The sequence below is a fragment of the Sesamum indicum genome, linkage group LG7 (assembly GCF_026168435.1).
Source record: "Sesamum indicum cultivar Baizhima isolate 11 linkage group LG7, ASM2616843v1, whole genome shotgun sequence".
NCBI lineage: Eukaryota > Viridiplantae > Streptophyta > Magnoliopsida > Lamiales > Pedaliaceae > Sesamum > Sesamum indicum.
In genome coordinates, this window is record NC_142663.1 from 12,312,088 (window position 1) to 12,339,350 (window position 27,263).

At 32.9% G+C, this 27,263-nt stretch overlaps 4 protein-coding genes across 4 annotated transcripts; 3 read left to right on the forward strand and 1 right to left on the reverse strand.

The window, feature by feature from the left end:
- Positions 1–4,608: 4,608 nt before the first annotated feature.
- Positions 4,609–7,706, forward strand: LOC105166899 (uncharacterized). The gene is made up of 3 exons (XM_088882903.1): positions 4,609–4,952; positions 7,360–7,489; positions 7,565–7,706. Exons 1-3 carry the CDS (start codon positions 4,839–4,841, stop codon positions 7,582–7,584), a joined length of 264 nt encoding a protein of 87 aa, XP_088739029.1. The 5' UTR covers positions 4,609–4,838; the 3' UTR covers positions 7,585–7,706.
- On the forward strand, positions 7,699–9,063 carry RGP5 (Alpha-1,4-glucan-protein synthase family protein). Its single transcript, XM_088882902.1, has one exon. The coding sequence runs from the start codon at positions 7,699–7,701 to the stop codon at positions 8,743–8,745; it is 1,047 nt and encodes a 348-aa protein (XP_088739028.1). The 3' UTR covers positions 8,746–9,063.
- Positions 9,064–12,223: 3,160 nt separating this feature from the next.
- On the forward strand, positions 12,224–16,605 carry LOC105166898 (uncharacterized). The gene is made up of 10 exons (XM_011086414.3): positions 12,224–12,311; positions 13,130–13,281; positions 13,481–13,598; positions 14,050–14,138; positions 14,247–14,448; positions 15,025–15,137; positions 15,395–15,566; positions 15,923–16,032; positions 16,117–16,205; positions 16,300–16,605. Exons 2-10 carry the CDS (start codon positions 13,130–13,132, stop codon positions 16,317–16,319), a joined length of 1,065 nt encoding a protein of 354 aa, XP_011084716.1. The 5' UTR covers positions 12,224–12,311; the 3' UTR covers positions 16,320–16,605.
- A 598-nt stretch (positions 16,606–17,203) lies between these two features.
- LOC105166897 (sterol 3-beta-glucosyltransferase UGT80A2) lies at positions 17,204–26,382 on the reverse strand. The gene is made up of 15 exons (XM_011086410.3): positions 25,899–26,382; positions 24,411–24,583; positions 23,876–24,118; positions 23,170–23,281; positions 21,521–21,691; positions 20,918–20,981; positions 20,716–20,773; positions 20,445–20,622; positions 19,968–20,098; positions 19,633–19,735; positions 19,455–19,531; positions 19,063–19,110; positions 18,837–18,986; positions 18,097–18,309; positions 17,204–17,582 (listed from the first exon to the last, which is right to left on the reverse strand). Exons 1-14 carry the CDS (start codon positions 26,041–26,043, stop codon positions 18,133–18,135), a joined length of 1,830 nt encoding a protein of 609 aa, XP_011084712.1. The 5' UTR covers positions 26,044–26,382; the 3' UTR covers positions 17,204–17,582; positions 18,097–18,132.
- Between the last annotated feature and the right edge of the window lie 881 nt (positions 26,383–27,263).

The following is a 27,263-nucleotide window of genomic DNA, read 5'->3' on the forward strand; positions in this document are numbered from 1 at the left end:
TTACTCTACAGTACAAGATTGTCATCACGAATAATGCTAAATTAAACTCGAAAGCTAATTTTAATATCTTATAAAACTTTTGAATTTATGAAACAGTTTAGCCAACTTCTCTATTTTTGGCGTTAGAATTTCTTCGCCTGCTCGGCAAAATCATATTCCTATTTCCTGTATCGTCTATTTATTATTTCATTTACCACATAATTATTTTGCCATAGAGGCTAGTTATATATTTTTCTCAAACCAGAAGTAATTACATATTGCCACTATATATCGAACATTTAAATCACTTGAAAACTATTCCTTTTCTAGAAATGAAAGAAAATATCAAATTGATTATCTGCATAAAAAATAACAAGAAGTTAAAAGCAATTTCAAGACTTTGGTTTCATTGAATCAACACGCATAACGACATTGAACACGAGAATGTAAATCACCATTTTTGCAAGTGTGTTAAATTGCGTAAATCGACCACAGTATTTTTTTAAAGTGAAGGAGTCCGAAAAATTATGAATGTTGGAGCTCTTGACAGGGTCGTTCCGATTTGTCCAACTTCCACATTTTGCAAAGCAGAAAACAATTCAAGATTCGATGGCTGAAATTCACTCATCTCTATGATTCTGAAAAATTATTCAGATAGTTAGATATATGAAATATTAATCTTTGTTAACAATATAACATTGTTTTCTCACAATTTAATATGGCATATATGACTACAAATATGTATATTTGGTTATATGATTCAACAACTAAAATAGAAAAATTCATATTAGTGCATGCTTAATATAATATATCTATGTATATATGTATGTTTTATGCAATTTATGTGCGCACGCACGCACGCGCACACATTTATAAAATACACTTTTTTAACTTTTTTTTCTTTTGAAAATAGTGAATTAATTTACATAAATTTCTCAACTATTAATGAGGCTACATTTCAATTGTTTTTTGTGTAATGAACATTTTTTCTCTTTATTATAAGCAAATGACTTTCCGCGCTCCATACATATGCACTCAATATCATCATAAACGTTATGTTAATGAAAGATCTTTTTGCAAGATTTGAATACTAGATTCGACTCTTTCTCATAATGAATATTTATTTTAATCTCGCTTAACAAATTGAACAAACATATTAGTAGAATAACGATCCGTCAACTAATTTCATTATTACAGAATAGATTTAGAAACTTAAAAATTATTGACTTTAAAATTCCTGCGGTAAACTTTAACTTGAAAAGTAAATTAATTTGAACATCTAATCATGAGGAGAAATGTGAAAAATTTAGATAAAAAAGAATACTTTCATAAAAAAATATATCGTATCCGGCAAAAAAATTATAGTTGCACGACCTCAGCTCCTTAAAAATTATATTCGATCGACCCTCAACTCCGTAAATATTTCCATTGATCATCGATCAATAAAACTACATTTAATAGCATCACAAGTAAAAAAAATGAAATACTTCATGCAAATTGTTCGGTACCTTGTGTCTATTTGTTGCTCCTAAAAATCTTGAAAACTGCAAAACGATAGGAAATTACATTAGGATTTACTCAAGAAAACATGAAAAATAAAATAATAGAATGATAAAAAGAAATCAAGAATTTAAATGAATGTCACTATTTTTTTTTTCTTCTGTGAATTCATTGTTTGTGATGTTAAAATACACATAATGAATTCAAATGACTACTTTTGTGAGGGGGAAAAATTGGAATTGTTTGCACTTAGTAAGTAAACAACTCCCCCTCAATAATTTATATATAAAGATGAAGCCACCAGCCATATACGGTAAAAATATTTGAAAATTCAAATTTACTATTATCTTACTAGCCTTTTAATTGAAATTATATCTATGCTAAAATACATAAATATTAAATGTTGGATTTGAAATTCAAATGGCAAAACTGTAAAATTAAGTAAAATATTAATAGTTGTGGCTACTTACCTTGTACGACATGAATACCAATAAATCCGAAAAAATGGGTTGGAGTCTCACCAAACGTGTAGATATTTATCTTACTTAAAAATGGGAACCCCACTCTGTGAAAAACATTTCAGATTTTTAAAGATAAATGTGGAATTTATAGGGCTAAAAACATAATAAACAATCATACAAATATAGGGTATTGTTATTTTGGGATAATTACACTCCGCTTCCCAAAGGTTTAGTGTAATTATACATAATCTTTTGTGGTTGAAAAAATTACATCTAGCACCCCTGAGGTTTGCTTCTGTTTAACAAATAAGTCCTTCTGTTAGTCAAAATTTATCGAATTTGCTTATATTAACAAAAAGAAAATCTATATTTACCTCCAATTAATTTATTACTGACTTATTGCATGTCAAGCTAAATCTTTTTAAGATCAAATTACCCACATACGTCTTCATGCTTTGATCTATATGAGTAGCAGAGTAGGTATATCTTCACCTTATAAAAGTAGTTTAGTTCTGGAAAAAAATATTTCACCTGTAATAAATCAGTAATAAATCAATCGAAAGTAAAAATTAATTTTTATTTAATTTTTTTGTTAATATCAGTAAATTCATTGAATTTTAGTAAGCAGGTGGACTTATTTGTTAGACGAAAATAAATTTCAAAAATACTAAATGTATTTTTCAAACTATAGAGAATTTTACGACATATATAAATTAATTCGAATACAAAAAAAAAATATTATGTAGTGCATATTACGCTACATGGACTTGTACATTTTTCAACTCCCAAGGTCAGCTATAAATTTACGCAAACCTATGCATTTACTACTTTTGAGTCCTAACTTCATGTGGAGGGCCTTAGTCACATGAGAGCTCACAATAAAAACACTATAAATATTTGAATTGGTTTGACCCAATGAAAAAATGAACTGGTTTCACAAGTCCAATTGGGATTGGGCAGTGAGGTTTTTCTGATAGAAAGTTTGACTGAGAAATAACTATATATGATAACTTACAAATTTCATAAAGTTGAGATGATAAATTAATTAAAAAAATAATAAAATATAAAAATTAATATAACTTAGATAGTAAAATATAATATTTATTTATTTCAATAAATTCGATGGATTTCAACTATAAATTTAAAATTTATGATATTCAAATTCATATGTATCCATATCCATATCTATATTTATATTATCTATATTACATTATCAAAGAGAATCATGTTGTCGTACCAACTTTTTAGTATTCAAAATTTACCCATAGTAGTTTTAATATTTTTAATGAATTTATTAAAATACCACACATAACTCAGCTTTTAGTACATTTTATATTTTGAAACAACTATCCCATAACTGATCATCAACACACGAATAAAAAAACAAATTATTTTAAATTTTAAATATGTTTACACACAAAATTTTTTTGCCAAAATTCAATCACTTGCAAGTGTGATACACTTGATTTGTGATTGGTCATTTTTCATAAATTGTAAACCAATTACATGACAAGTGTATTACACTTGCAATGTAACTAGTTCAGGTTTAATCGAGTCGAGTCTAGGCAAGAATTTCCCTTTTTACGCACATATCAAGTGGGTCGTGTATAATTATTTAATACAAATGCACCCTTATATTATATTTGGACAAAATTATTTAAAGGGTAAAATACTTTTTGCCCCCTAAATTTACTCGTTATGTAATATTTACCTCTCTAAATTAATAAATGTAATACTTACCATCTTGATTGGATAAAAATACCCTTCATGCCTTGAACAATTATATTATTCTCAATATATTTTAGTATTTTGCATATTAAATCATCAATAGATTATTTTCTAATTAATTTTTTTAATAAGTGAAAATTTTAAATTAAAAATAGAGTATAAATTAATATATATATATATATAGTAAACACACAACAAACATAATATAACCAACAATTCATATATGATTCTTAAAAAAAATTGACAAATATATATGCTTATCAAAAGCTAAATATTTTTATAAAATAATAAATAAATATATTTTATCATACTTTGAAGAAAATATATTTTTAAAATTGATATGTAATTACTCATTTTTATCTAAAAGAATAAATAGTTAATAATACTTAATTTTACTACCAAACTAATAAAATCTTTTCATGAATTTTTTTGTGTGTTTATTGTACTAAGTCATTACTTAACTTTGAGTTTGTAAAAAAAATAAAACTCGGACTATGTAACTCGTTAATTATATTTTACTTTACTATAAATGAAATATATTTTTTCCAATTAATTTTTTTTAATTAAACTTAAAATGCAAAATTACTAAAAAAAAAAACTCTTTGAAATAAATGTATATATATATAATATAAGAGCAATATTATCTAAAAATTTAATTGTAGGAAATAAGTGTTACATTTATTAATTTAAAAGATAAATGTTACATGACGAATAGTTCAAATGGGCAAAATATATTTTACCCCTTATTTGAATTTAATAATATAATTCGAAAATATAATTTTAAAAGACTCAATCAATATAATAAGAATTTAAAATTTATCAATAACATATAAAAAAAATATAATTTAAAACGAGGATTAAAGCATTTGAAATACTTTTAGTTTAGAATTATCCAAACTACATCTTTAAATTATTTATATACGCAAACCAAAGTTTATTGTAGTAAGATAGTGGGTGCAATGAAGCTTGTATTAAAATCTTGTTGATGACCTTTTGAGATTCTTGGGCCGGTCGTGCGAAGAGGCGATCAACCTTCGGATCATGGTAACATGAACGAGACAATCCACAATCCATTTCTTTAATTGATAAAAATAAGAGAGAGAAAGCAAGAGAGTGAGAGAGAGAGAGAAACAGAGCGCAAGAAGCGGAGAAAGCAGGATCGATATATGAATGAGAAATCCGCCCACTCTTCTATCACTCGCAATTGACTCTGCCGTCATCAATTTCTGCCGTATATCCGATCTTTCATTTGTCCCCGAGCACATTCTCCTCGAGCTCTTCGTGGTATGTATATGTGTCTAATCTCCGCCCCACCCCACTTCACGTGTGCATTATATATGCGGAAAGATGGTTCTTTTTCAGATTTTCGATGGGCCCTTTTGGTTGTTGTGAAATGGGTCTGTCTTGATTCTGTGGATAGTGATTGTTTGTGGATGTGATCTAGGGATTTTGGATTTTGGTGATTTTTTTTTTTAATTTTTTTATTCTGTTTGTGTTTCCTTTTTCTTTTTACTTTTATCTTTTCTCCTGAAAGGATATGAATCAGAGGTATTTGTTCAATCATTGTAAATGCTGGATTGGACTGAAAATTTGTTATTCTCTATGATGAATGAGTTTTATATGATTCATTTTCATTCTTTTTGTCACTGTGTGGCCTGGATTTCCCTTTAAAAAGATCGTCTGGCGGTTTGGGGTTGGCTAAAATTCAAGACTTATAGTGAACTTTTAGAACTTTTGGTGCTGAAATAAAAGTGTTATGATAATTGATGAATCTTATGATCCAAGGATAGATTTTCAGGGCAAAGTATTCCTACGGTTTTTCATCAAAGTTGTGCAATCTGATTGCGTTCAGGATGTCATCGCCACTAGAACTATAGAAGTTAAAATTGTGAAGTAGAGGCATCTCAAAATGGTTACTGCATTTTCATAGGGGAGAAACTGATATACAGTCTTGAAAGCTGAAATTGCATGGCCGACTAGTAGTTGTACGCATGCTTGTTGTTTAAGTTGTAAATATAAACTTAAGAAATGACGTAAAATATGCAATTATAACTATGAAAGGATGTTGCCTGTACATATCTACACTTAATGTGCTGAAGCAACCAGAAAAGGCGCATCCTTTACTGCCTTCCTTGACTTTCTATTAATTTCCCGAAAGTGGGAGGATGTTTTTGCTGAGACTCAAATAGGGTTCTGTAGAGCATCTTTCAACCGAATAGAGCGCAGACTGAATCACATTTGGTATATGAATATAAATATTAAGTATATTTCCAGTTGCGAGTTACGGCTTTATTCCAGCTGGTTAGATACATTAGTCTAACAAATTCAAGAACAAATACAGCAATACTTAAAAAAAAATGGTTAGGTGGCCTTGCCTCATTTCATCAGCGTTTCCGTGCTCAAGTTCATCTACACATTGTATTTGGACAGTTTACAAGCGAAAGCATATTCTATATTGTATTGGCATGCACTACTTTGTCTTCTTTGAGAACTATGATGTTTAGTTGTCAGAATCAAATATAAGATTCTAATTCACTTCATATACTTCAAAAGTTTTCCTGTTCTTTTATTGTCAAGAAAAGGCAAACTTTAACTCTTAGTGTCTCAGCCTATCCAATATACTCTATGTTAACAGAGATTAGTTACAAACAATTGAGGGCTTGATGTTTCTATGCAGAGATGTGACTGACAATGACAACTAGGTGAACGAAATAATCAAGTTTAAGAAGAATTATGTTGTGGCAGTAATATTTAATTTATTCTTTGTATCTTTTAACTTCTTGGTTAATCTTTAACCTTTTCCACAATTAGCTAGGGGTTTGGAGTTACTCATATGTTTCCATTAGTTTATGTCTTAGTATCTGCCTGATTCTGGAGTTACCAGTGTCAGGTAATCCTATCTCTCTGTCGTTCTCCTTTGCCATATAGCCCATTAAATGCAAAGTTATTTGGGTTAGCGTACCCCTTTTAGTGATGTTCGCTTTTTGGCACAATTTTTATGTCATGAGATTATACTCCACAGAATAGAGGCCTCAAATCGAGGAGAGACCACTTCTGTAAATAGTTGCTCTTGCATGTGAGATGACAATTCTGTGCAGTAAGATCAGTGAATTATCCAAAAATTGGGTTTGTATTTTCTTGGCTTGTTTAGGCCTAAGATGACAGTTCTATTTGTTCAGAGCAACTAGCTTCATGCTGATAATGTGTGCACTGTTAGGACAAACTAAGGCAGATTCCAGCCATCCACCAAATCCAAAATACTATGTCTGATTTGTTCCGAGAAAAGGGACTAGGTATGCTTTTAGTTTCCTCAATTTATTTAGCAGCTAGGGATCTGTATAGTCAACTCACTGCATTTTTGTGCATCTTTTTTCTGAGATACGTGCAACTTTGTGGAAATAATAAAAAATATAAGTGGAGGAGGAAGTTTCTGTCTATCCCTGTTCTTTTGCAACAAGCTCTATGACTTATGGTCCCAAATTCCTTAGAATTTATTTTTCTAAATGTTGTCTACTTATGGTGATTTTAGCTGAAAAATGCATTCCGCATATGAATTGTTTATCCACTGTTGATGAGTAGACTGGATCGCATTACTTCCATTGCTGAGGAACTATTGAAGTCCTGCTATAGATTCTTAGCTTCATTTGTTTGCAATTATTCTATATGAACATTCTTGTGCCGACTTATTTAGAGAACTTTAAAAGCTGGGAAGCTGAATGAGAAGATCTTGAAGTTATTTATAGCAACTGGCAAAGAAGAAATCCTTTCTGTTATTGAGTCACTTAATATCCAACATATTCTGGTTCCCGTCCTCCCTACCCGTAAGTTATTCTTTCATTCATTCCTGTATCGTAACTGTGATTTTGTCTATTTACCTACTTCCCAATTCTTGTCAGGGTGCTCTGAGAAATTCTGATGCTGTTTGACGTCAAGTGCTTGTGCAGCAGTAAATGAAAGCTGGATACTGAACATTCTCAACAGAGGAAAGCTCTTAGTATTCAATTGTTTTCTTTCTCACAGTCCTGAAAGAATGTCTCAAGTTATCATTAAAGATGATGAGGTGGACATTGTCATTGGCGCCCTCCAGTCGGATCTTACATCATTCATGGAAGCATGGCGACCTATGTTTTCCCGCTTCCACCTGATAATTGTCAAAGATCCTGATCTCAAAGAGGAACTTAAAGTTCCAGGAGGATTTAACCTGAACCTCTATACAAAGTCTGATATGGACAAAGTTGTGGACTCATCATCAAGTACTATTTCTTTTTCCGGATACTCTTGCCGGTATTTTGGCTATCTTATGTCACGTAAAAAGTATATTATCTCCATTGACGATGACTGCATCCCAGCTAAAGATAGCAAGGGAGAGTTGATTGACGCTGTAGCCCAGCATATTACCAACCTTACAACTCCGGCCACTCCATTTTTCTTTAATACTCTCTATGATCCTTTCTCCGAGGGGACTGATTTTGTCCGAGGCTACCCATTTAGCTTGCGAAGTGGGGTGGAATGTGGGCTGTCATGTGGGCTGTGGCTTAACTTAGCTGACTATGATGCACCTACACAGGCCCTCAAGCCAAGCGCGAGGAACTCTCGGTATGTCGATGCAGTCCTTACTGTACCAGCAAGAACGATGCTGCCCTTGAGTGGAATCAACATAGCTTTCAACAATGAGTTGGTCGGACCAACTTTGCTGCCCGCTTTTAGGCTGGCAAAGGAAGGAAAATTCAGGTGGGAAACAGTAGAAGATATATGGACTGGGATGTGTGCTAAGGTCGTCTGTGATCACCTGAGGCTTGGTGTGAAAAGTGGGCTTCCGTATGTATGGAGGCAAGAAAGAGGCAATGCTGTAGAGAGTTTGAAGAAAGAGTGGGAAGGCGTCCAGCTTATGGAGGAAGTCGTCCCCTTTTTCCAATCAGTGAGACTATCTGAAGCAGCTGTTACAGCAGAGGATTGCATTGCTGAGATTGCTGCATCAGTGAAGGAGCAACTGGGACGCTCAAATCCTATGTTTGCCCGAGCTGCTGAAAATATGGTCGAGTGGATCAAGCTCTGGAAGCAAGTACGATCTCTATAGATGATCGATAACACTTGAAAGGTGGCAGTAGTATTTTTCTTTTTCTCGTCTCCGTTGTCTTAGTTGCCATCCCTCATTTCATCTCGTTTTTATGTTTGGATCCAAGGTTTATTCCTCGTAGTAGTATAACTCAATCTAGAGGGGTTCAGAAATAATTGATGTTACTTCCAGTGCTTGTTCTGGAGTTATAATTGCCGATTCTTTGGCTCTGCTATTTGCTCATGAGGAAACGATGAATTCCTCCGATGGTATTATTTTCTATATTTGTTCGGAATACTGCTGGTCATGAATGACTTAATCTCACAATTGATTGTCGCACTTGATGTTTCACTCTTCTGTTAAAATGTTGGATCAGTAATCAATGCTAAAATATGCATAGTGTTTGGATTTATGTTTTGAGTGTTTTGTTTTGGTATTTTGGAGATAGAGATAGAAAAATAGAGATAAATAAATGTGTGTTGGTGATTGATGGTATGTTTGGATTTGTATTTTGGGGTAATTTAAAATATTTTACAATAAGTGAGCGTAGGTTTGATGTTGGAATTTAGGAGACCAAAATCATTGTTCATTGTCAAATCATATCTTTTATATATAAATATGTATATATATAAATGTTGTATGTTTAATATTTTATTTCTGAGAGACAAAAAACACTGATTATTGTCAAATCATGTCTGTTTTATATTATATATATAAGTGTACACATATATTTTATATATAGAAAGTTGAAAAACAAAAAAATACACAGATATGGTGTCAAAAATACGAAAATAAACATCAGGTGTGTTTTATCTTGTTTCGAAAAATGCCAAAACATGAAACCAAACATAGCAATATATTTTTTAGTAATACATTAATTCAATTAATACATTAATATGACTAAAACTAATAAATTAATTATATCGATTCAACAAGTAATTAAGCACAAATAAATTATAATAATTTATATAAAATAAAATAGATATCCACACGTCCGGTAGGATCCGTTAGAGTGTATTTATTTATATATATAAGTAGACATAGACTCTTGCTCAGAGTACAAAATTACACTTTCCTCTAAAAATATTTTAAAATTATACCAGGAACGCTTATGAGAATTTTGAGTTTACAGCTTTATCCTTATCTGTTAGAGTTTGGATTGAAAATGTTAACTTCAACAAAAAGTTTGCATACATTTTAATTTAATCTTCATTCAACTTTTCATATAATTTACTATAAAAATACATTGGTAATATTTTTATAGTTATAAGGGTGTAAATGCAGTATATATAAAGTTAAAATAGAGTAAGTGTAGTAAAATATTATTCTAAATTATTGTCACTAGATACAATAATTGTTGCAAAAAGAAAAAAATTAGTCATATTGGCAATAATTTATATAAAATATTGAATGAGATGTAAAATTAAAAATTTGTGCAAACTTTTTGTTAATGTATTTTTTGTTCAAAATCTAATTGAAGGTGTAGACTTGTGACAAAAAATTGCATGAGAATAAAAATTAAAAAATAACTACCTAAGGATAGTGGAAGAGTAGAAAGTTAGAATAAATAAATTAATTAATTAAAAATTAAAGGCAAAGGCAAATTAAAAAAAAAAAAGGAGGCAATAAAAGGGTATTCTCCCTTAATATATAGTATATATTTTCTATCCACGTAACAATACTGACGGACTCTGATTCTCTAACAAACTCTCCTTTTTTAGTATGTTTTTTTATTCCTTAAAAAAAATCAAATTTTGTATGATTGAAAAAGAAATTATGTCTTTATAATTTTTTGTCAAGAAGTTTTACTTGATTGGTACGATTGAGGCATTACAATTAAAAGATTGTGAGTTCGAGTCCCACAAATATGGGTGCATGTCTACTTCTATAGTAATTTGTGTTGGAAAATAATATTGTGTCGGGCGTAAAAACTACTGTTATGAAAGCAAAAATTTGACATTAGTTAGGTGCAATAGTAAAAATTGATCATTTCCCGAGATTAACACAATAATATCTAACACGTGCACTTATTTTATATCCGTTGAATGTACTTATTTATTTAAATTATTTATATATTGAATCATCTTTTAATTTGGATATATATTAAATCAATCTTTGAATTTAAATATACCTACTGATGCAATAAATCACATACTATAAAAATAATAATTACAACATTTACCACAACGACAAGCACTTAGGTTTTTTGCCATTAAGATTTATAACAGGGTTGACCAATCTGCCAAATAGGATAATTACTGCCCTAAACTACATTAATACCCCTTGAAATTTGTCTAATTACACAAAAGAATATATGTCCATTTTTGTGAAAATTTATTTCCTGTTTAGAAAATTGAAATGTAATTATTTATTTTCTAAGAAATATGAAATGGTTTTATGAATATGATTAATTCTTCTTTAATTGTTGTTGTTCGACTCAATAGCAAAAGGTTTTGCGCCAATCACACGAGTCTATGAATTTGGTATTGTTTTAAATCATAATTAATAGAAAATTTTGTATATTTTCACAAAAATCATATTATTTTTTTTCTAGTTTTAATTGTTATTGCAGTAAAACTTTTAATTAATAAACATCGTCAAAGCACATAAAAGTCACCGTAAATTTCTAAGGCAATATATAAATGTATTTGAGTCCCGTAAATATATTTTAGTCCGATTTAGAATAAGTATGCTCGAAATTTACTACTAGTTAAAATTTAACTACATAACTAACATATACATTAATTTTCATGTAATTGTGTTGCATTTATTTGATTTTGTTGAAGTTATTTATAACTTGAGTAATATTATTTTTCTAAAATAGCGGAGCGAGCAAATAACATTCTCCAAACATATTAGGAATAATAAAAGTTAAATGTACGGATTTTCATATGAAAATATTTGAAAATAAAATTTTATTTTAGGTAAACTACTCGTAAGGTGAATTGTTGCACCTATCATGTGAAGAGTGCAAATCCCAAGACGAACGACGGACTCAGGACAAAATTAGTCACACTTACCGTGCGCCAGAGTGAGTATTGCGTGCCTGACTGTCATGTACAACTCGAGATGACCACGTTGTTACTTTGCTTATTTTTACGTAGTTTTAGAGGTTTGTGTGTAATGCCTTTAAATCGATATAAGGTAAGTAGTTCCATTTTGAAAAAAATTTCCTTTTGTGGTCTTTTGTTTTGAATTTTAAATCCAGCACTAAATATTTATGTGTGCCAGCTTGGATTCTTATTATACAGCGCAGATTTCACCAATTGAAAGACTGAAAAACAACTTTAATTCTTATCATTTCAATTTCCTATTTGCCTAATTCAGGTAGCGAAGCAACCAAATATTAGAGTAGATTTTTGTTGTTTCACAAAGTGCAGATATTTCACTGAGAATTTCTTTACAATATTTTTCACTAATCTATGTGTAAATTTGACAAAGTTGTAATATAGAATTAATCCTTGTCTTTTTTTTTTTTTTTTGAAACCATTATTTTACAGACGATTTTTCAAGTATTTTTGTAATTAATTTTGCAAATACATTGCAGCTTCTGAAGAACTCGGAACAATTTGAAGATACAACTTGAGGTATTTGATGATTTTATGAGCTTTTTTCCTTTTGTGTATTCATTCAAAGTCCATTAATTGTTAGTGAGTGATGAACTCTTGAGTGGTGGTTTAATTGAATTTTCGAGTTTTTTCTTGTTGGAAAGTAATGATTCTTTTGGTTGGAGAATTTATGGTCGGGTAGAAGTTTTTCTTCGATTTTCTCTTTATTGATTTGAAATTTATATATCTGGTCCGAAATTAACTGGATGTTGTATTTATGAAATTCTTTTATGTATCTTCTAGTAGATTTGTTGAATAATGTATCGTTATCTGATTAATAACGACAGATTGAAATTAATTGTGTCCAAAAAAAAATGTTTTAAAGTTAAAATTCTAACAACAAATGTCATGTCGATGGAGCATTGTATTTAATGTAGTCCTAATACGTAATCGTTGTCGACACGTAGAGAAAAGAAAACTTATATATGTTTAGACCATGTGCAATTTTTAACCATCTTAAAAGCACGTGTTTGCATGTTGTACTTGATTCGTTACGGTAATTTTCTAATACAATCACGAGAATAAAGAGCCGGTACTATCCGTTTTAGAAATCAAACTAGTAATACTATTACTTGTTAGTATTATTACTTATACTATAAAAAAGAAAAAAGGTAAATGTAACCATTCATTGAGCTTATTTGGAGCTTCCGATGTTGGTGTAAGAAATCAAAACCTATGTAAGTTGCAGTTAAAAAACATAATGTATGACTTTGTGAATTTACTAAAGTTTAAAAGAAAGAATTCCGTAATTTACTTTATAATGTCTAATTTTATTTTGTTTTAACATGCATTTATAGATGGAGCAAGGATCAGCTGAAAACTCGAGCGCAGCTTCTTCGGAGCAGAACAAGCAATCCAACTTTGTCGGACCACGCTCAAGTTGTGAACTAAGTCAAGTTGTGCATTTGTCGCCTCAAGGATGCGCTAACGATAATGAAACGGGCTTCAGGTTAGGACACAAGTTGCTAACATAGTGTCGAATAATTGTCCTTATTTACATTTGTTAATGCGATTCTCATATTTTTAATACATAGTTACATTTATGTATTTATTATTATGCAAACATATTTTACATTACCAACAATAAGAAAGCACGACAGCTAATAGTGTTCTTATTTCTGATCGATAATATTTGTCATTGTCAACAGCTACGTTAACGATGGTCAAATAACTAAGTTCCAGCCATCCGCTCTTGAGTTTCCGAATTCTTCACAGAACAAGCAAGCAAATGATGCGGGACCATCGCTTTTGAACGTTCCGTTTGCTGTAATTACTTTAATACCTTTAGATTTACTTCAAGACTATCGTCCAATTATATAATTTGCAATGTATGAAAGCATGCATTCACGATAATTTATATGCATTTGTAAGCTTCTGTACACATGTGAACACGCTTATTTGTATTTTTAGTTCTGTAATTATAATCACTTAGCACTTTAATCCTATAATTTGTTAGAGTTGTAAAATGATCCTTTTTCTTTTTTAATTTTGCGATTTTAGGATAAAATTGGCCACAATTACAATGTCACCTTTCTGGCCACCTCTGAAAATTTCAGCCAAATTTGTCCTAAAATCAAGAAATTAAAAAGGTGAACAACCATTTTTCAACAAGTTAGAGGACTAAAACATTAAAAGTACATAATTGGACTAAAAATGAAATTAAACCGATGCGAATATTCTTTCATTATTTATTTAAATGGAGTATGAAACATATTAGGGGGAGCTGCTAGCACCATCCGAGGCTGGAAACGAAGATTTGTTCGCGGTCTACTTGAAAGGAATTTCGCATTCACGCGAGCAACAAATGTAAGTATATTTTCCGTCTCTGAAAATAGATAATTTTTCATATCTAAACATTTAACTTGATAATTATTTATACAAAAATGAAAACTGAATTATCTATGTATTGTACAGGTTCCAACAAGAAAATCAAGTGCCTAAGAGTACTGGTGATGTCGTTGCTTCAGCCGATAATCAGTTAGTACTACATGCTAGCAACAACCAAGTCATGAACAACTCTTATCTTGATCATCTGTCAAATCTACCAACTGAATCGCCTCTACCGCTAACGTTGTCTAAATCCGGAGGCCAATGGTCTGGAGCCTCTCAAATTTCTGTAAGATTATATACTTTGAACCCTCTCATCCATTCATCGTTAAGCGACAACTGCTATAAATATGAGTATGTAATCGAGATGAAAAACTGGGCTTTATTGCAATTTTGGTCGTGCGGGTTAAGGTGTTTGGTGTTTTTGGTCATTTAAAAAATAGAATTTGCGACTTGGTCCATTAGATTTCACAATTTAAGGACACATTTTGCTGGAAAGTTCTAAACCTGTTGGAAACTGGCACGTGTAAGTCATGTGCCAGGTCATGTGGTTTTTCGGCCAAGTTTAAATTTTTGACAAAATGTATCCTGAAACATCGCAAAATTTACAATAGCAATGGATCAAGTAGCAAGTTTCATTTCTTAAAGGATCAAATCACCAAACACCTATAGTTACATGACTAAAATTGCAATAAAGTCAGTCATATAAACGATTTCATATTTTATTTGAACTACCCTAATACGAAAATTAGAAACATCTCCCAATGTATATATTTATGATTTATAATGATCTAGCTTTTATTTATATAAATATATTATATTTTCATTCATAAGTGATAAATTACTAATGTTTAATTTATTACAGGCACCATATGGAAACTTTATGGGTGACTCAACCATTATAAACACATTGCACTCCCAATGGGCAACACAGGCACATCCAACTCCAGTGATGCATGGATCCTCAGTTCCATTAAGGTAATAAATCTTAGGTGATTATAAGCATCACTAGTAATTATGTCCGTGTATCGCGTAAATATGTCTTTGCGTGAGTTGAATTATGCATTACTATGTCGAAAGAAAACATAATCAAGTCTGTACAAACGACATATCACTTACGATTTGATGTACTCTATGAATAATTCTCACATCCCACAATTTTCATACTAGCTTACGATTTACATCACGCGCATATCTTTCGTCAATAAACTAAATATCTTTGCGCGTTGTTGTAGACTGCTCGGAATTAATCAAGGCATTCCAAGTCCGATGAACGTCTCAAGCGGTTATAACTTTGCAAACAGCAGCTCAGGTTTTCCCGGTAGCTTCTCAAATTATGGAAGTACCTTCAATATGGGTAGCGGCAGCTCATACCGCCCTCAAAACCCTGTCGCTTCACGACAGAAGGTTTTTCGCTGCATTTCTCATTACTACTATTATCATTATTGTTAATATGTACTGTTATGTTTGAAGTTAATTACAAAAAACCGCCCAAAATGGTCTGGATACTTTTACAAAAATGTTTGTGTAAATATTTTACATAGACTAATTATATTGCGTTGCGCTGCATTGTTTTTTTCTTTCTATAGTAGAAAATAATTGTGAACTAACGAACATTACCTACAATTCGTTTGTGATACCTCGACTTCAGAAAACATTATGCTTTCAGTTCAAATAATACCATAAATATTACGAAAAATTACATAAATCTTTTTCCTCCACCACAAATCACTTAACTTGTTTGGATGTATTTTACCTGGCAGAGAAAAATGCCCTGGCAGGAGGATCTTGCTCCAATTCAGAAAAGGTGGAACTCCATCGTCAGAGGTGATCTAGGACAAAGTTCACGCAGTTTTGTTTCTTCTGACGAAAGGTACGTAATAAAACATCGCTCGCTCTAGATGAATAATAATAAAGTTCATCTTATTTTAGATTCTTATAGTCCGTAACATTGCAGGTTCACATTATATGATAAAAGGTATGAAGAAATCGGTCTTCCTCTGGATCCCCATCTTCGCATTTTCAATGCAAGCAAGGGAAATGGTGGTAATGACCCCTACTTATCGTTACGTTGTAGCAAGTTTTACTTAAAAGATCGCATATCGTTCCTTAATTAAAATATGTGGTTTCCAATTTCCAGGTGCTGGAGGGTCAACATAGCAAACCGACTTATTTCTTGGCAAGGGCTTCAGAGTTGTGTTGGAGTGGCAGTTTGTTGAATTTTTAATCGTCTATGGATTGCGCGAATTGTTGCAGAGTCGTACTTTTCTGAAACATTATTGCTTATTTTCCTAAGTATCGTGTGGGGATTATGATTGTTTCATTGTGAAATAGAGTCAGTGTGTGCAGTTGTGATTTGTGTTGTGATGTTTCTCTGTAAGATAGTTTGTCTGTGTGTAGTTTTGATATTGACTTAATTTCCCTCCATAAAGTGTGTTTAAACGTATGTCTATATGCACCATTTCATGCATTTATGTAGATTCCTCTGTGCACCTCCATATCTAAGTGGAAAAGTTTTAACCAATTCAAATTTATTCGGATACAAATATATGACAAATACAATACACTTTTAATGTAATTAATATGTAATTCATGAAAAGTGACCAATCACATAGTAAGTATATCAGAAATGTTTTATGATTCGACCAAACCTGATATCATACTCACATTTATACTGTATGCATCCCACTTTTAAATTATAATCTAATTTAATTGAATTTCCTTAAATTTTTCTTTAGAAAAAAAATGAAGAAAACATTTGGTAACACTAATATCTGACATGAACGCGTCACAAAACCAATCGGAAACTTCACATATGTTTACCTTAATTTTTGTGAAGTACACAATTCATGATATTTTACCTCGTCTCTATTCACTTCTCACTAACAGGAAATACAAAACAAAAAACACCTGAGGAGTGAGGACATAGAAAAATGCACACAAAAACCTGAGAACCCGTTGTATAGTTCTTTAATTTTGAGGACTAGAACGGTACAATGGACAGTGAAAAGGTACCAACGCATGCAGACATCTTCGAAACAGGCTATTCAAACGTGCAATATATATTGAAAATCTGCTGCCAACATTTTAGCAGTGATAGCATTCATCGAAACTGTATTGACACGTCGAAAATCCCACTGAAATCATTTGCATAATACTGCTCCTAAATTGCTTTAGTACAGAATATCCCGATGTCTGAAACAACTATACATAGCATTCGCTGCTCTAGTGTCACATCTATAAGAAAACACACTATGCACCAACGATATTTTACACAAGCCAAAAAGCAAATAAACGGTATACACCATCAGTGATTAGGCAGAAACTTTGTCTTTCTATGGCGCATCTTCACCAAAGGAGCTCCAGTGAGGTCAAGAACGTCTGCGTGCTTTCGGACTTTGGAAGCTTGTAGCACTCACATCCCTTCACCATGAAAAAAGAAGTCCTTTAGGAATTATTACATACACTCCTTAAGTTTATACATATTACAAGAAAGTTCACTGATTTTGAAAAACTATACAACTTCGGATTATAGATTCTTGACTAAAGAATGCATGGTTAGAAGCGTTTTTTTTAGATGTGCAAATTTATTTGGACTACGAAGATAAAACACAGTTTCGGACAACAAAGTAGATTACCTTTTAGGAATACGTACACTCACATCCCTAATATGTATATTAGAAAAGAAACCCCTCAATTTGAAAAAATTATACTGCAATTCCTGCAGCCCTATACTTGCAACCATGTCTTCATGATAGGTACTCCCTAAGACCGAATGGCTAGAGAGGAATCTCTAAGATAAATTGTAATAGCAGGGGGGTGCTGGAGTAATTTTCTAAAGTTGGAGGTGTTTTCATAATATGTCCAAACTTCATGGGTGTCTATGCAATTACGCTTATACGAAATTTACTTGGTGATAAGAAGACAAGATAATTACCTCAAACGAAATGGAAAGATGGTGGATCTTAGGTGTTCAGTATCTGGAACAACCAAAGCATTGTCTGAAAGAAAACAAAGTGCGAGGATGTGGCTTGACGGGCTCCAGCTCAAGGCTTTTGCGCGGAAAATGTTTATAGAAAGCTTGGACGGCCCCGGCAACACCATCCTCGTTTTCCATTGCTTTTGCCAGTTCTAGAGCTTGCTGTTTCACCTGTTGCATTGTAGGATCTTTAGACAAGAAATTTTCGTATGAGCTGGAAAGAAATAAATATGAAGGAAACAAAAAGATTTCCGTTTTGGGTCTTAGGCTTGTAATGCATCTTGAAAATTAGTCTACGTCGGATAATTTCGGGCCACAATTTTGACACAACTACAAAGACAGCCACCTATCAACTGTACATAACTTGAACGCTTGAAATATACTATAAATCTATTAACAGTAATAATTCATAATTGGGTCATCGAAATGTACGCCAAACCATAATTTTTGGCCAGGCCTCACACTCCAACATTTCAGAGCTAGAAAACTCAATTTAACATGTATAAACAGCAGTGGATAGATGGCACTAATAACACATTATGGGGAAGATTTGGCATCTTTAAATGCCACAAGAAACTCGTGCAACAATAAAATAGAAGCAAAACATATGACCAGTCCCACTTGAAAGATGAAAGAATCACAACGCCTGGCAAATGATTAATCATTAGGTACTCGAACAAATGAAAAATGTTCAGTACCTTAGGATCGAGCATGAACCGTATGGCATCTACCAACTTCTCAAGGGAAAATTCGTCGACCGGAATGGGTACAGGGCCCACTCCCCGGGCATGTACCTGGTCTCCCCAGAATGGTTGGTCTCCAAAGAAAGGTACTATGGTGGTCGGGCACTACAACACAGAAACGGAAGTTAGAAGAAAGAAAACTTATTAAATGTAAAGAAACCGCGGCGGAAATGATAATTACAGCAGCTTTAAGACCAGCGGCTGTTGTTCCGGCACCTCCATGATGAACCTACAGGAATATGCAAGAAAAGACCAAATCAGATCGTCTATCAAGCAACCTGAGATTCAAAAAGTAGCAATATATACGCACATCAAAAGTTGTAAATGGAAAGTATTATTGTAACAATTTAAACTCACTTGGATAAACAAACAATAAAATCCTGTTCAGTCCCATTTTTAATTTCAGGTTTCAATTTACATATTTTTAAACATTGTTTTTTGCCTAGAAATAATGTGTTTGGAGCTGAGTTGTGAAAGTTTAACTTTATTGAATCGAGTATGATGCTTAATCTATCGCAAGTAAAACCAAAAATTGAGATTGAAAGAGAATCAAACATGGCCTAAGTGACTTACCACGGCAGCACATTGAATAAACAGCCAATCATGCGGACAATTGTCCAATAAGTAGACGAAGTCTTTTGGCTCTGCCACTGAGAAAAGAATATCAGAAGGTTGTTTGCAACTGCTCGCCCATAAAATGCTATAATATTTTGCTCAACGATGAGCAAAAAGAAATGGGAAGATGACATACAGTTTCCTAAGCCACCCCAGCCTTTGTTAATTATACCACGCTGCCCCGTAATTTCAAGAGCTTGAACAATTATCTGAGTCATCCTTTCAGGCTCTTCGACTGGCTGAACGCCACCAAAAAAAAAAAAGAAATAAAAACGGAAATTTTGCTTCTTCCCACAATAGGAAAACCAATAAAACCTTCAAAAACACTATTTCATCATGTATATTTTGAGTAGAAATTGACAATCAATGATACACGTTGCACATTAACATCCATCTTCATTTCAGATTTCGAAGAATCAATATAAACAAATGAATAAAATAGGAAAATAAAAGTTGTAGTCTGATACTTACAAGACTTCCAAACCCAATATAAATTGGCGCTTCACCATTTTTAAGCCACTGCACAAGTGAATCCGGCGGTACATAATTTGAAGCAAGGTCCAGGAAACAAAACCCGACCACATCAATATTTGGTCCCCAGTCTGCAGCATCAGAGAAATCCACACAGTATGCAAATAATTTTATAGGATGAAGAATTCTACTTTTCTTTTCACTTCTTTTAGTTCGTCGACAAACTGTCAGAAAACCATATCTCACAAACTGAGCATGGATTATAAATTATGCTATCAAAGTCGGTTCATCAAGTGTGAAATGTGACCTGACGTACACCTAGGCTCAACTCAGATCTAAAAAAGCTTTTGGTATACACTTCACTGTCAGGGGTAAATTTGTAATTTTAAAATGTTTTCAAGATGCACTAGTATAAGTATTTATCGATGGCTGTCCAATGCAATCCTATGAAATTTTGTCCTATAAGAGAGAAATTACCCTTCGGTTTAGGAACAAGATGAGGACTCCAAATATAAGCATAAGGAACATGCGGAGGAGAACTATAGGAACCACTTAGATAAGTCACGGGTCTAAGTCTTAGTTTTTTCTTCCTGAATTCATTTATCATATCACGTATTCCCAGCCAGATTAGAGCATCAACGATCTGATATGATAACTGCAACAAAGAAAAACGGAAATAAATTACAAAAATTCATGTCAGATTTATACATAAATATACATTTATATGAAAGTATTACTATGTACTCACTCTGTATCCAACTGGTTGCTTAACTCGAGAAAGGGGATGTGGAAATTCACTTGTAGGTCTGCAGGTTGGAGTGGTAGGAAAACAGTGGATAAAATTCAGTATCAGAAGAAAACAGAAATAAGCTATCCGGAAGTTGAAATGAGAGGAAATGACAGAGTAAACAACCAAATGTGGACAAGGGACAAATGCAAGATACACTTACGTCCAAGGCATAGTGAACATTATGTGCAGCGGTACCCTTAACGCCTCAGCAACATGTGTATGTCCTGAACAAAAGGTTTACACAAAACCAACGAGAGGCTCACGAATGTTTCACAAGAATTACAGCACCCAAAATCATTGATGGCAAATTTTGACAAGTTTCAGATGATAAGTCCAACCAGCCAACAAGAAATGAAAGAAAGAAATTGAACTTCTAATAGATAATCTCCTTTTATGGTATGAAGTCAAGCAATCCCAAGTAATATCAATCTCAAACAAAGATTATCCTTCTCATGTATATAAGTTTTCATAACTCTTTCATAAGTTAGACAATTAGCTGAAATTATGTGGAAAAATCATACAATAGCAGCATTGTCACTTTCGAGAGTCTGATTCCAGATGGCACAACTTTTTAACTAATACATGGTTATCTTATTTGTTTTTCAGTATATTATGAAGAAGGGAGACAAAAAGAGAAAAGCGCCGAGCATGTTTCCTGTCAACAAAATATTTTCAGCCGATAAAGCTAACAATCAAGTGAATTTGTAGAAAATGTATTCCTTAAGAAGAAATAGAACTAAATCCAAAAGTATACTTATCTTACCATACGCAGGGGGATTGGCAATTATTGCATCTGCCTTGAATGAAACTTTTGTGTCAGGATCAGGATCTACACATGCAGGAAGCAGAGAGAAAATGATCTCTTTTATTTGGTTTCGTTGAATATGTATTTCGGAAGGTCCAGATGGCAAGAACCCTTTATTCTTGACCATGTCTGCAAATACACATACAAGCAAAAGTTAATTTTATTAGTTGAGTTGAAAAAGTTCCTCCGGCGGGAACAACGTGGAGCTGAAAGCCTGAACCTAATATTGATTTTGTTCACAAACATTGGAGGTAATACCAACTGAAAACCATTTATCTCACCAATATCACGGAAACATCTGGAAAAGTGACTCATATGGCTTAACCAGATGCATATTAAACTAGACACAGAATTTACAAACACCCATGAATGGAAATTTATCTTTTTCTACTACATCATAACTTTTTTCCCTAGACCAGATTCAAACAGGATATGAATCTTAATTTTGTTCTTTCTTCCATAGTTTGAACAAATCATAGCCTTACAAGTACTTTGAAAAATTATGGTGTACTTCCTCAATATCTATGTTGTATTTCCCAGACCCCATACCTCCTTGTTTCACTACAAGTCTACAATTAAAAGGTGATACTCAGCTTGCACTTCCAGAGTCTTTCTGAGCTAAAATGGAATGTAACTGGAGAATTTAACGCCCACAAATAAATCAAACAAGAAGGTTCGTATGGGAAAACCATGCATCCAGCAATGTAGAATCACTTGACAAATGGCCTAAGCAACAGAGTTACAAATTGAGTAGTCTGTTCTAACAAATTTCATGACTGTACAAATGAGCTAAACCTATTTGAATGTGCAAATTACACTAAGACAAATTGAACTTGCGAACATTAATTTCGCATATATGAGAGAAAGAAGAAAAATGCAGGAAATGTGCTACATGCTGGTGTTGGCAAATGCAGGTATGGTAGAGTACTATGCTGTAATATCCAGCACAGAATCAAGATATAACTGATAAAAACATTCACCTTGGGTTTTCTGGAAAAGGAGGTTCTGAGGGCTCAAACATAAATTTTTTTGTACAATTCTCAAAGCTACCACGAGATCTTGCAAGAAGATCCAAAAAATCAAGAAATAATGCAACTAAACAATCAACCCATTCACGCTCCTCGAAACTTATCCCGCATTGTTATAACACTAAACATTATATTATGAGCTAGATAGAGCTACCTCGACATTGATAACTAGCTGATGTTAAAGGATTTGTTGTACATATAAGTTTAACCAGATTAATTCTTCTCTTTCTCGTTAAGTAAAACCTAGCAAGACTTCTGATTTCAAGACAAATTCACTCACCAAGACATGCCTAAAACTGCTTGCCCCTTGAAGTCCTAGTCACATATATCTTTTAAACAACCTATCCTTGTTCACAAAATGCAATACTGCAATCACAATATATAAAAGAGCTAAACAAGCTCTCTTCACACAGAAGAGGATCAACTATAGTGTATCGTAATATTCGAGGAAACCTCAGTTTCAAAAGATAAACAGCAGTATACTATCCATGGTCAAATAGTGCACAAGAGATGAAAACCCATGACACGGAAAAGGGGGAAGAATTAGGAGGGAATAAATAAGTTAAATCAAGAACTCACACGCAGCAAGGACTTTTGGGTCTCCACCAAGAGGGAAAAATTCCAAGCCAGCGGACAAGACAAATTCTTTGAAATTTGCATGGGTTGCTAGTCTCACCCTGTGACCATCTGCCTGCCAAAGGATTCCAGCAGGAATTGTTCAACTGGCGATCAATCTGGATAAAACTTATAAAACATACTGGACCATTTAACGGCCAAAGTAGTGCAACACAAAACTCAAATACATTGTGATATGATTCAAATCAAATGCAAGAGCATAGATGAAGTAATAGTAATCAGCAAATCCATGAGTCAGAGGATCAATACAACCAAGTGAATAGAGAATGTAATTGGACAAGAAAATGGTCCTATATTGGTAGAATAATATACAAAAGAGAAAGGATAAAAACAGATGAAAAACATCTTAAACAAAAATTAGATCATCACTCTTAAATGAGACACCAGCATAAGATAAATGCATACACATTTGTCACCAGGAAAAAGGAACTCAAAACAGCAGACGCATACAGAAAGAAAGATCCATAATGAAGAAACAGAAGAAAAATGTCTAATGCTTGTCTACAAACTACCATTAACCAAACGGCATGCAGCGCAAAGCAACCAATAACTTTACAATGATTTTAAAGTCTTGGCTGGGGACAACAATGTGAGTGCATCTGCAAAGGCATTTTGAATCATGCATAATAAGATACAACCGTCTCCTTACCTGTAAACGTTTTCCAATGGCAACAAATGGTTGTACATCTCCCCTTGTTCCAACAATTAGCATCACGATTTGAAGTGGAGGCAACAACAGAGCATCTTCAGGTTCTGCAGTTTCTTTATCTATATCACCATCATATACTACTCCAGTACCAAAATCGAGGCTCTGATGTCTAATGTCCACTGGAACGTCAAATTTTACAGTCCCATCATCTTGAATGGTGGCAAAACGTTTCAGCCATTTAAGCTGTCACAATGCAGGCCGAACATGTAATATTAGAAGTTCTAGTTTTGTGCTGCATAATTACTTTAAAAAATTGTCATATGACAAAATAAAATGTGCAGGAGATCAGACTTTATAAATCGCAGAAAGAAACATTTTAATCTGCTTAGACATAAATCATTCAGGTATTCAAACTCTGTTTCACGGAATGATGATTATAATCACACTAGCTTGCAGGATAAAGAACTAAATGGACAGAAGATGAGAAATGGTAACTTACAGGAGATGAACACACATATCACATATTTCATCTCACCTTCTTCTTTAAAGGGATTTTTTCATCTAAAAACTTCTTTGCCAGCCGAATACGAGATTGGTTTGGACTTTTCTCTATTCTAGGAGGCTGACTGGGGGTAGGACCAGAATGGTCCTCTATTGTCTTCTCCATGCTCTGCGATTCCTGCCCAGGCATATTCCTGTCAAGAGATCCTAAGCAGTGCAGATTAGAGTCAACAGAAAACAGATAAAATATCTTATAATAGGTGATCCAGGAAAATTGGCAACAAAAAGTGAGGAAAAGAAAAAAGAAACTTACAGTGATTAATGAAGCAAAAAAAATGGGATTCCGGAAAATGAAAAAATATCCGTATTTAATCATCAATACTACCAAAAATCCGAAGGACACTTTTCACTACCTAGACCTTAATGGAATCATAAATGAGGATTACATTATAAATTCAGAGTAACTAAATTTTAAACCAATTACATGATAAATTCATAATAACTAAACTTTAAACTCTTTAAATTCACCAGCACTACCTGTCCATTTAAATTTGATAAAATGAGAAATTATCCAAATAACAGTTGTTTATCTCCATTTTCTGGTGCAGCAGCTATTTGGAGCCCAATAAAAAAGATTGTGTGGACTCCAAATGAAAGTTTTATCTTCATTTCTCTTTGCATTTTTCAAGGCCTAAAACCGACCATGTGGGCAACAATAACAGTTATCTGTCTCCATATCTCAAATACAGGAGCTAGTAATAGGAAGGACAAGGTAACATTTTAGAGACATGTGATTCTTTAAAGAAAGAAAGTGTTCTTAGTTGGTTGGGAAGCTTTCATAAGTTATAGTCTTCAACATATTCAATGACATTAATAAGCTGCTGATAAAATCTCAATCAGCCTTAGCCACTAGGTTTTGAATTTCAACGGCATAGACGATAGTCTTCAAAATTTTTTATTTTATAGCTCAGAGATATGAACTCAGACTTTTTATAGCTGGTCCCCGTTCCTCAAGAGTTGTAAAACACAAATTCAAAGAACATCAACCTTAACATGCTCAACTCGTTTTCTTAGAATTCTCTTTTGTTCTAACCCCAGAACATGCATCATAAATTTCCGGTTCAAATATCAATATTTGATCCAACAATCACTTCCATCAAACTCAATCCTTTAAACCATACTTAGATTTCTCTACCATAGTGTCAATACAATGATCCATTTCATTATCATAAAAGCAAGTCTCGACCACCAATTTTTTTCGAAATCCAACGTATTTTCTCCAATCTTCAACAAATAATTAAAACATTCAAACCGTTCTTGAATTTTTTCTCTGCACCAATCCTTCTGCTCACTCACAACCGCATTACTTCCTAAAATTTGGTGAATGATATTAAACACGATCTCTAACTAATGCCTAAAGGGTTTAAAAAGAATCCAGAAAAGCGCAGAATTACATACAGTCAACAGGCATTGTGCCCTAAGCTTCACGATTTTTACCATCCAACAAAAGCCAAGAAATTACCTGAGGAACCAGAAGTGGCATCTTCTTCTGAAATCCCCAGAGTCCTTTCACTGGCCTTGGATTCATCATGAGCAACAACAGTGCCTTTCCCATCTCCATTTTCTCCCCCTATTTCAACCACAAAATCCACAGGGATTTCAGCCATTCCAACTGTGGATTAAAATTCAAAAAGAAAAAGAACCCAAGTTATAACAAATTCAGAATTCCCAAAACAAGAAAGCCCAATTGGTCACTTCTTCTTGTTCCTTTTCTCCTCTCTTCACTCATTCAGGAAAGATGTTGCCTTTGGAGCATTGTTCATGCATGCAAGTGTGTGGTTTCTCCTCTGAAAAGTAAAGGGAGAAGTGGGGTCTAGGAGAAGATGCTATTCCTTTGTTTCTTTTTTCCTTTTTTTTTTTCAAGAATGAACGTAAAATTGCAAAAAGGGCAGGAGAAGCTGGTGTCTCAAGCAAGTTTGATTCTGATTCTTCCTTTTTTGGCTTTTTCTCTCTTTTTTTAGTTGGTTTGATTCTAGTTGGAAAGTAGAGAGGGTTTAGTTCGAACGACACGTAGCCGAGAAATCCGTGTCGTTAGGCAACCTGCAGCTACCACGTGTAACCATGTTCTTCCCTCCTCTTTCTCTCTCGGTCAATTTGTTGTGTTTCTTTGTTCTCCCGCATGCAGTTTGAGTAAAATTCAAACCGTGATGATTGCGCCATTTATATTGTATTAAAATTTGTGAAAATTTTTCTTCAAATCAGATTCGATCAATGTGATATATTTATCGTGTATATATTAATTACACTATAAATATAGTATATTGCTTGTATAATTGATTCAAAATTGATGTGAATTAAAAATTTTAATCAATGTATCCTACAACGTGATTCATTGCATTATGTGAGTTACTGTCCATATCAAATTTAATAAATTTCACATAATTGTAAGGAGCCTTTGGTCAATCTCACAAATTTGTCTTAGTTCTAATGAATATTCAACATTGTTATGATGTAGTATGTGTGGTAACATCGTCAATCCTCCAAACGAAAGCTTTGGATTGATGCATTTTGTCATTTCCACAGGTGCCAATTGTTGGGAAAATTGCATAAATAATTTAAAATTCATTTTGAAATCGGATAATTAATCAATTTTGAAATTTAAACAAAAATACTCATGTTGGAACAAAATAATAGCGATAACAGTTATATATGCTATTTTAAAAATAATATATTTTTTAATTTTAAACTATTCAAAGCCAAACAGATATTTTTTTGACTAAACTATCTTATATATTTTTACACACTAATGCTTGTGAGGAAATATATATCTTCATCCTTATAATGACAATTTGATAGAAAATATTTGTATGACATGCAATCAATCAGG

Coding starts and splice junctions, on each gene's coding strand:
- LOC105166899 (XM_088882903.1), top strand. CDS start 4,839: ATGAGAAATCCGCCCACTCTTCTATCACTCGCAATTGACTCTGCCGTC. Junction 4,953..7,359: donor TTCTCCTCGAGCTCTTCGTG/GTATGTATATGT, acceptor CGACTTATTTAG/AGAACTTTAAAAGCTGGGAA. Junction 7,490..7,564: donor GGTTCCCGTCCTCCCTACCC/GTAAGTTATTCT, acceptor AATTCTTGTCAG/GGTGCTCTGAGAAATTCTGA.
- RGP5 (XM_088882902.1), top strand. CDS start 7,699: ATGTCTCAAGTTATCATTAAAGATGATGAGGTGGACATTGTCATTGGC.
- LOC105166898 (XM_011086414.3), top strand. CDS start 13,130: ATGGAGCAAGGATCAGCTGAAAACTCGAGCGCAGCTTCTTCGGAGCAG. Junction 14,139..14,246: donor CATTCACGCGAGCAACAAAT/GTAAGTATATTT, acceptor TGTATTGTACAG/GTTCCAACAAGAAAATCAAG. Junction 14,449..15,024: donor CTGGAGCCTCTCAAATTTCT/GTAAGATTATAT, acceptor AATTTATTACAG/GCACCATATGGAAACTTTAT.
- LOC105166897 (XM_011086410.3), bottom strand. CDS start 26,043: ATGGCTGAAATCCCTGTGGATTTTGTGGTTGAAATAGGGGGAGAAAAT. Junction 24,584..25,898: donor TGCCACTTCTGGTTCCTCAG/GTAATTTCTTGG, acceptor TGCACTGCTTAG/GATCTCTTGACAGGAATATG. Junction 23,282..23,875: donor CCATTGGAAAACGTTTACAG/GTAAGGAGACGG, acceptor ATCCTTTGGCAG/GCAGATGGTCACAGGGTGAG.